The 8,899-nt window shown below is 55.3% G+C and overlaps 1 protein-coding gene across 1 annotated transcript; it reads right to left on the reverse strand.

Annotated features, from left to right (window-relative positions):
- Window positions 1–88: 88 nt before the first annotated feature.
- PLEKHG4 (pleckstrin homology and RhoGEF domain containing G4) lies at window positions 89–8,899 on the reverse strand. The gene is made up of 21 exons (XM_074370591.1): window positions 8,131–8,899; window positions 7,868–7,963; window positions 7,669–7,792; window positions 7,487–7,580; window positions 7,326–7,400; window positions 7,131–7,247; window positions 6,862–6,960; window positions 6,620–6,768; window positions 6,329–6,467; window positions 6,123–6,239; window positions 4,571–4,753; window positions 3,813–4,315; window positions 3,491–3,737; window positions 2,689–2,778; window positions 2,384–2,605; window positions 2,122–2,292; window positions 1,870–2,047; window positions 1,354–1,470; window positions 972–1,208; window positions 769–884; window positions 89–597 (listed from the first exon to the last, which is right to left on the reverse strand). The coding sequence occupies exons 1-21, from the start codon at window positions 8,618–8,620 to the stop codon at window positions 592–594; spliced, it is 3,570 nt and encodes a 1,189-aa protein (XP_074226692.1). The 5' UTR covers window positions 8,621–8,899; the 3' UTR covers window positions 89–591.

Genomic DNA, 8,899 nt, shown 5'->3' on the forward strand with positions numbered 1-8,899 from the left:
AATGAGTGAAATAATTTTAGTTAACTTAACTGAAAGCTATTCCAAAGGCAATGAGTCAATATAACCAAAGTGACCCAGGAAAGAAGGGGATGGGCCATGGGAGCCAGGGCAGGAAAGAGTACAATAGGGATAAGCTTGCTCCTAAGTTTGGGGAGCCTGGCTTTGACATCAGGTACTGGGAAGCAGTGGCTACCCACCTGTGCTCCTCCTGACTTGGGGTAGCCCAGTCACTACCAGAGCCACATGATGCCCCACCAGCCTAAAGCATGGAAACAAATATCTACCCTTTGTTCTGGGTGGGAGCAATGGCGGGGGGAAGCTGGAGATGGGGGCAGAAGAAGGGGTCACAGGGCCAGGAAACCAGGATCAGGGTGCTCATTCAGGTTCTGCAGCCAGCATTCCCTGGAGCTGTCCCTGCCAGTCTGTCCAATGGGCACAGACATCAGAAAGAGTAGTCAAAACGGCTGTGCATGTAGGCTGGAGGCAACCCAGGTGCCAGCCATGGCCTGGTCATAGCAGATCCCGTCCAAGAGAGGTGATGTTCCTTGGATCTAGAGGCTGCTAGATCCACTGCCCACCTCAATTCCAGGTTCAGACCTGCAGGGCCAAGCTAAGCATGAACACCTATTTCCCCAGCTTGGGGTCCAGGTGGGGTGTCTGAAGAATGGCTGTGACCCATCACCCCCATCTCCACCTAAAGGCAAGGCATCCATAGGCCCAGGCAGCACTGAGGAAGGGCTAGTGGGTATAAGGCAAAATGGCACTCACATAAGACAAGTCCTCCAGGCCCCTGCCCAGGGCCTGTCCTGACATGCAGCTGCTGTCTGAGCCACTGGAGCCACTGGCTGACAGGCACTGGGATGAGACCTCGGAGTCCTCAGGAGCTAGGAAGGGAGACTGGGTGAGCTGTCAGCACACAAGGCCCAGACCCCAAGCCACACCCTCCTGCCTTTGGTCAAACCCAGGCCTACTCAAATACGGCTGGCTGTCCAGTTCAGCTTCAGCCTCCAGTACTGCTTCCTCTGGGAAGTTGGTGGAATACAGAGGCCAGCCTAAACCCAGAAGAGCTGGATCTCTGTACAAATGCAGGTTGAGGGACCCCAGTACAGAAGAAGAGGCAGGGTCTCCAGGAAGGGAACTCGAGGCCCCCAGGTAGGAGCTGTCATAGTCAAATGGAGCCACGGCAATGGAGGCCCGAGAACGAACTTCTGCATGAGAAAGAAGGTCAGGTTGGGACAGGCCGGAGTCCAGCTGGGCCAAGGTCCCGAGAGCAGCACAGGCTAAGGCTGACAAAGGTCCACGTTGCCTCCTGTGCAGCTCTCCTCATTCCACCCACCACAGCCTGCCTGCTACCTCGGCACTTCAGGATATAGTTGATGGTGCGGTCATTGATAGCTTCTTTGCTGGGGATGATGTCCCGGAAGGCCTTGTTCCCCACGCCCATGGACACCATCTCAGCCATGCGCACCTCTGGGTGGAGAGTGGACATCTGGGCATCAGCAAGTTGGTCCTTTATCTACCCCTTCCCTTATAAGACTCTCCTGTATGGCCATACCCAGCAGACCGTTCTGTGCACTGAGCCTTTCTGGTGCCAGGCTCTCTCCTTGCAACAATCCTGTAGACAGGTGTCATAATTCCTCTTTTAAAGACGAGGCTTCTGACAGAGATCAATACTGTCTCCACAGTTTGAGACAGTGACAGCAGGACTGCCTGACTTTGGAGTTCTTTCCCCCGCACTGGATGTTGCTGACAGACCTTTCCTCCACTCCCGAGTGTTTCCAGGTCCCTAGACCCTCCCTGGCGCCCCTCTGGGACAATATAAGCTCTCCAAGGAGGGAAATGTAGGGTGAAACAGGGGCAGGGACCCACCCTTGTTGTGGACAGCCTGCCTCCAGAGCAGGCGGGAGATGTCAGCTGTCCAAGCTTGCTTGGTGGCCAAGCTGGCAGCTTGTAGCACAAAGGTGTCCCTGGCCTTGCGGCGGCGGAACCAGATCTCAAAGCGCAGGTTGCTATCCCCACAGCACTCAGTGAGGCCAAGGTCTGTCATCTGTGTGTCCAGGAGAGGGGCTTGGTGAGGCACTGGGGGTGCAGTGGGCACAAGGTAGGGTCAGGTGGGCCTACCTTGAAGGAGCGCTTGTAGGCAAATGTGTCTATGCCTGTGGGTCCTCGTCGAGGCTTGCTGAAGAGCAGCAGCTCCTCAAAGAGAAAAATGCGACGCAGGCACTTGTGGCGCCCAGTGCGCACCGTGAACTCATCCTGTCGTACCAACTGCCCCTGTTCCTTGAGGTTGACCTGCCAAGTTGGGACCCAGTGGGTGCCCAGCCTCTTCTGCCCCCTCCCTTCACACCTACTTCCCCTGTCCACTGCAGCTGGGACAACTCACATCACAACCCTGGATGGCATCCATGGCTAGCAAGTCATTGCCATGTCGCAGCTGGAAACGCACAAGGCTCTGGGCAGCCTGCAGGGCACTTAGCTCCTGCATGGATTCCCCACAGGCCCGTGCCAGCTCCTGTAGCAGCAATGCATACTTGCTCATGCGCTGGATGGGCTTCAGCAGGTAGGAGGCCAAGTCCAGGTGGTCCCCCAGCGCTTGCTGCTTGTTCTGCCAGGTTCACAGGAGACTGTCAGGGGGCTTCACGTTACTTGCTCCATCCTCTCTCCCACTACAGTCTGAGGCTCACCTACCTTGAAGAAGGCATAGCCACAGCTGGTCATCAGGGCATCAGAGCGTGGTTTATTCTTGCTGTAGAGTGCGTACAGACCAAACTGCACCCTCTGCAAAAATTTACAGCTCAGCCTGGTGCAAAGGAGCCAGCATCCAATGTCTGGCCCCCTCGGGCCAGAGCACTCAGTTTGGAAGGGCCAGTGCCAACAGACAGGTCCCAGGGAGGCCTCCCCGCTGCAGATCTAATCTGCCCTGCTTTCAATAAGGGGTGATGTGGCAAAACAGGCACTGTACAGGGAAGGGCTTGCCCACGGGCCCTCTGGAGAAAAACTGCATACAGCTCTGTTCCTCCCGCAGTTTTGAGAACAATGCCTTGGTCTCACCTAGCCTTGGACGACTACTACTTCCCTTGCTCACGATACTAAGCCACACTAATCTATCTCTTCCTTGACCACTGGGCCTCTTTCTTGCCTAGGGCTCTGCATTTGATCTCCCCTCTGAATGGAATGCTGACTCCGGCCCCTCGCTCTGGCCTCAGCTCAAACATTAGCTCCTCAAAGAGGCCTCTCTCACTGCTCTCTGCAAAGGGGATACCCCTGCTCTGCCACTAACTCACAATCATCTACCTATCCTGGTTTTTTCCCTCCTAACCCCAATTACAATCTGGAATTATTTTTCTCACTTTTATGTCTCTTCTACTAAACTAAAAGTACCCTGAAGGACAGGAACCTGTTGGTCCCACTCATAGCTGTATTCATCATAGGGCCTGGCATCAAAAATGTGCCTAACAGCTCTTTGTTGAGTGTGGCCTGTGGGGCTTACATGGCGCAAGAAGGCATAGGCCACCCGGGGTGGGTGCTGGGTACAGGCCTCCAGCTCACGCAAGAAGAAATGGCAGTGGAAGTCCCGCAGCTTCTCCAGGTTGCCAAAGAGGTGGGCGCGCTGACCACGAAGGCCCTGGGGCACATCAGGGCGATCCAGCTCAGGGAAGTAGTTCTCCATGGTGTAGTTAAGAGCACGGACGTACTCCCGCTCTGTAGTCACCATCTCCGCCAGCACTAGCTGGAGCCTACCAGGTAGGTGGAGTCAGGACCCAAGACATTTGTCTCGTCACTACCCTCCCCACCCTGCCCACTGCCTGTACCTGTTAAGGCTCCTATGGTCAGAGCTGCCTTTTGGAGGCACGGTGGGGCATGACCCTCGCTGGGCACCACCTCCAGTCTCTGGTCTGTGGCAGGCAGCCACAATGGCCTCACAGTGGCAGTGGTGGGCAGATTCTCTGAGAGACAGTCCCAGATTCCGATCAAGGCTGTATGCCTTCCTCAGGGGAGAGGGGGCAGATACAGCCGAAACCCGGCTGACACGAAGGTCAGCTGTGCTACTCATCGGTGGTAGCTTCAGAGCAGCCTCTAGCTTCTGGTCCAGGGCCAGCCAGGTGTCCTGGCATCGTGCCCAGGCCCAGCGGCACTCTTGGCGGATGCCCTCAGATCCCAGCCCTGTGGCTAGAGCCCACATCTTTCGGAAGTGGGCAAGAGGCAAGTCAGGGTACTCGGTCCAATGCAGCTGCAGCCGTTGCAGCACAACCCTTGGGCGCTCCTGTTCCAGCTCTGCCAGCACCCGCTGCCCCTCCTCAGCCCATGTCGAGGTCTGCAACACCAAGGTCAGACAGGCGCTAAAGAAGGATTCCACTAAGACTGCCAAGCCCTCTGCTCTACCCACCCTCCACCCCCACAGAATGCTGGCCCCAGGCTGCATCCCCAGTGGCAGGATTTTGGGGTCAGACTAAAGACAAGGACAGAAAATAGGCAAGATATCCAGCAAAGCTCAGACTGTGTTAGAGCAGAACAGGCACCCCTCTGGCCTCACTGACCACCTGGAGCTAGGGATGGGGCCCTCACCCACCTGTTTGAAGTACTGCAAAAGACTCTCAGCATCTGCTAGCTGCTGCCGCCGGTGGGCCAAAGCCCTAGAGAAGTCAGTCAGTTGGGCTTGCAGGGTGAGAAAGCGGGCCCCAGAGGGACCCAGTTCAGCCACATCCCAGCCAACTAGTGGCTGCAGAAATTTCTCCCCTCGCCTGACCTGCTCCTAGAGACAGAAACTGGGCTCAGCAGGTCCAGGTCTTGTAGTCTAGTTCCTGGAACCCAGGTCTTTTCCACGGATGTCTACATGTCATCATCAAGACTCTCCTCTGATTAAAGACCTTCCTTCCACCTCCCACCCATTACTGTCTCTCTCTGTGCCCCTCTCTGCAGTCAAATTTTCTGGAGAAATTGTTATTCTCATCACTGCTTTTTAACCTCAACTCCACTTCCATCCCCATCCCTAGCATTGCTCAGACCTCCTCTGACTCTACCACTCAGCAGTACCCAACCCTCTCTCCCCCAGCTACGGTGATCCCTCCCCACTCTCCTGTTTCTCCTTGGCTTTCTCTGGCGCTTCCTCTTCCTGCTCCCCAATCCTTACCGGGGCTGTTAAACGCTGGTGCCCCTGAAGACAGTCCACTCTCTCTTGCATGACCACACTTAAAATACCATCCACACGCCCACAACCACCAAGTGACCCTCTACATTCAGATCTCTTCTCTGAGCTCCCTCTCATTCCCTCATGGTCATTCCCAAAGCACACCCAAGACTGGATTGATAAATACCCCGCCCCCAGAAGAACCCTCTCTCAGGGAACAGTACCTATCCATCTTTGCAACCTCCTTCTCTCTTATCCTCTCATATGTATCCACCAAAGAATCTCATCAATTTCTCAAATCCACCTCCTCTGCCACCATCCTGGCCAGAGCAAGCCTTACTCCCACCTGGACCACTTCAGTTGCCTCTTCAATGGACTCTTCATGTCCATCCTCCAAGTCACTGTACTCAGAAACTAAGGTAATCTTCCTAGAACATAGTTCTGATTATATGACTTTCCTGATTAAATTGTACACTAGTATAAGGCCCAGCAATCTGGCCACTGACCGCTTTTCCAGCCCCATTTTATCTCATTTCACCCCACTCTCCCTCCCTCTACTACCCTGAATTTCATCCTATCCTTCTTATTGTTCCTCAAGCAAGTCATACTCTCTCCTCTCACATGATTTTTTCACATACTTTTGCTCCTCAGTCTTACGGTTTCTTACCCCTAACCCTCCTCTGCCTGGTTAACCCTAACCTATTCTTCAGTTCTCAGCTCAAAATTCACTATCTCAAGAAAGTTTGCCCAACACCCCTCCTGGGTCAGGACTTTATTACACACTTGAGTAGAATCACCTGTGTTGCTCCTCTCCAGAGCTTTTACCTGGGAAAAACACACATACATGATTTTGAATCTTTGACTACAACTGACCTTTCTGCTGGACGGTAAATTCCAAGATAGCGAAGGATAGATTTGCCTTCACCCACTCTGCATTCCTAGTCCCTGGAAAAGTGCCCTAATACCTACACAATGAACAAGTGACCAAACTCACCTGGGCAACCTGGTCCAGCTCCTGAAAAGGGCCTTGGGCCTGGAGCAGCATGTCCAGTGAGGGCTCCCTTGGCTCCTCAAGTGCTGGCCAGCCCACCTGCTGTAGCCACACTTCAATCTGGAGGAGCACAAGCAGGGAAAGGAGAGCTGCTGTAGGGATGATGCTTGAGATTAGAGATGAGGCCCATCTGGGCAGATAGTTCCCACCTGGTGCAGCCTGCCCTCTTCGGCCTCCAACATCTGGACCAACTCCAGTGCTTGTACTCGCCGGTTACTCTGCAGGGTCAGTTGGTGCAACAATCCATCCACGCGACCATACAGCTCCTCAACCTCGTCCACAGCTGGCCTGGTACATGGAATATGTCCTAGAACCCCTGCCAGGTGCTTTTTCTCCACTCCACCCTGTGCTGGGACCACAATCCTGCTGGTTCTGAGCCAGCCAGCTCAGTCCTTTGCATGGGATATGATGGGCTGGGCAAGATCTGGGCATGCACCTACCTGTAGTCTGGGCTCAGGGTCACCTCTGGGACCTCTTGCTTCAGCCATGCCAAGTCCAAGGCCCCCTGGCATTGTAGCCATGCCAGCTGTGGCGAGTCTAGCACATGCTGCATCAGGACCCGTGCCTGCTGTAGCAGCCGGGTGACTTCCTGTGATTAAGGGCAACAGGCAGTGGTGGTGCACATGGGAGAAGTGGAGGGAGACAGGGAACATTCTGGGAAGTGTTGAGAGGGAATACTCACCCCAGACTCCATGGGCTGGGGTACAGCCTTCATGCTCTCAATGGCCCCCTGGAGCAAGGCACAAACTACCTGGCAGCTCTGCATTAGGGCTTCCAGACGCTGTGAGCAGAGGCAGGCGTGACCAGGGCAGTACACAGTGCTGGTCCCAAGCATTTTAGATCCCAGACCACTGCAGCCAGCTTTGCACTGCTCAAGCCATCCCAGGAGAGGCTCCTCTGCCGCCCAGACTGCCTACCTATCCACCCTATGCTCTACCCAGTGGCACTGACCATCCGGAAGTCCAGCCAGGTCTGGTGACAGTAAGGCAGGCCTCCTCCCAGTGAAGTGGGCAATCCTGAGGTGGAAATGTGGGTCAACAGGCTCTGATGAGACGACAGCTGCTTTAACTGCAGAAAAAAGAGTGTAGTGACACAGGCCTGGTGGGGAAGCGCCCCACCTCCACCCTGGCCAAAATGACTCAGTACCTGCAGCCCTGAAGGCGCCTCCTCAGGCATCTTTCCTACCAGTAGTACCTGGTGCACTGACCCTGGGGCTGCTTCCTGCAAGGAATCTGAGCTTAGCCCTGCCCCCAACCCTATACAAAAGGAATGATTGGGGGAAGGGGGAGCTACAATCCTGTACTCACTTGCAGTTGGCTGAGCCCCCAGAAGAGGGAAGAGCTCGGGGAACAAATTCGAGCGTCTACTAGCACAGTCAGTCCCAGTGCCTGTACTTTGGGCCTAAAGGGGAAGACTCCGTTCAGCATCTATTTTCCCAGCCCTGCCATTTCCTAGCTCAGGCTCTGTCCCCCAACCTCCTCCCTGCAACCTGGGGATGTTTTGCAGGTAGAGCAGGAGGCGGATGAGTTCATGGCTGCTACCCTTGGGGTGAAGCCAGGCCGAGTTATGGGCACACAGAAGCAGCACTGCCCGGCCTTCTATATCCCGAGTCCCTGTGGGGAGAAAACAGTGAACACCTTCACAATCAAGTCAGCCCACCTCCACCACCCCTAGTCACTCCCCTCTACCTGGCATGGCAGCCATGCCACTGGCAAGCAGCTCCCAGGCAAGGTCTTGGGCCAGGAGGTAGTCAGTGGGCTTAGGGAGCCTGGATCCTCTGGGGTCTTGGGAAGGAAAATGGCTTGGGTCTACATTGGGCCACATACCCAGAGACCCCTACCTGGACCTAGGCTTTAGCCTGAATATGGTCAAGAGTCCTCCCCAAGTCTTGGTATCCATCTCCAGGCACTCTCTCTCCCTTTCAAGACTTCCCTGGCCCAGCCTTTCTTACCTGCCTCCAGTAGCTCTGACGACGTCTCAGATAAAAAGTCTCCAAGGTCCACAGGGTCGCTGTCCAACCCCACAGGATCCAAACAAAATGAGTCCCCTGCCAAGCCTCCCCCTTGTCTGTCATTTTCACCCTGTGCCAGATGGAGGTTTGAGGACACTGGGTAAAGGAGGATCTCCACTCCAGAGGGGGCTGGTTCCTCCCTCTGGACTGAGGAGCCTCCTAATGTGCCTCTCTGGCCATCCCCTGACCCATCTGCAGCCATCTGTTCTTGGAGTGATTGAAGTTCACCAGGCAAAGGGTTGCCCTGTAGCCCTTCACCCTGGGCTGCCCCTGCTGGTGGTCTTGGAGGACTGGGGTCTTTAACCTGCATCTGGGGAGTAGGTTCCCCCTCACCCCAGGCATCTCTGAAACTGCACACAGCAAACCTCCAGTCAGTAGCATGGCCCTGGGAGTCTGGGGACTCATCCCCATCTTCCAGGGGCCCTTCCATCACCCTCCCCTTAAGGGTGGGCCTGCTCTGGTCAAGTGGGAGAGGGGCTAAGCCCACAGTGTGAACTGAGGCCTCAGTTCACCCAGGAAACGGATTGAAGATGGTCGGGTAGGGCTCGGCGGAAAACACAGGCAGAAGGCACTAGGCAGCAGGAGGTGCCAGTCTTGGTACCCACACAGGCAGAGGAAATGCAGTTCAGGCCTAAGGAGAGGGAAGAACGGCAGGGGTCCGCATTCCGCTCAGGGCCCACAGGTCTGCACTCACACGGGCCTTCGCTGA

The sequence above is a fragment of the Camelus bactrianus genome, chromosome 9 (assembly GCF_048773025.1).
Source record: "Camelus bactrianus isolate YW-2024 breed Bactrian camel chromosome 9, ASM4877302v1, whole genome shotgun sequence".
NCBI classification, from domain to species: domain Eukaryota; kingdom Metazoa; phylum Chordata; class Mammalia; order Artiodactyla; family Camelidae; genus Camelus; species Camelus bactrianus.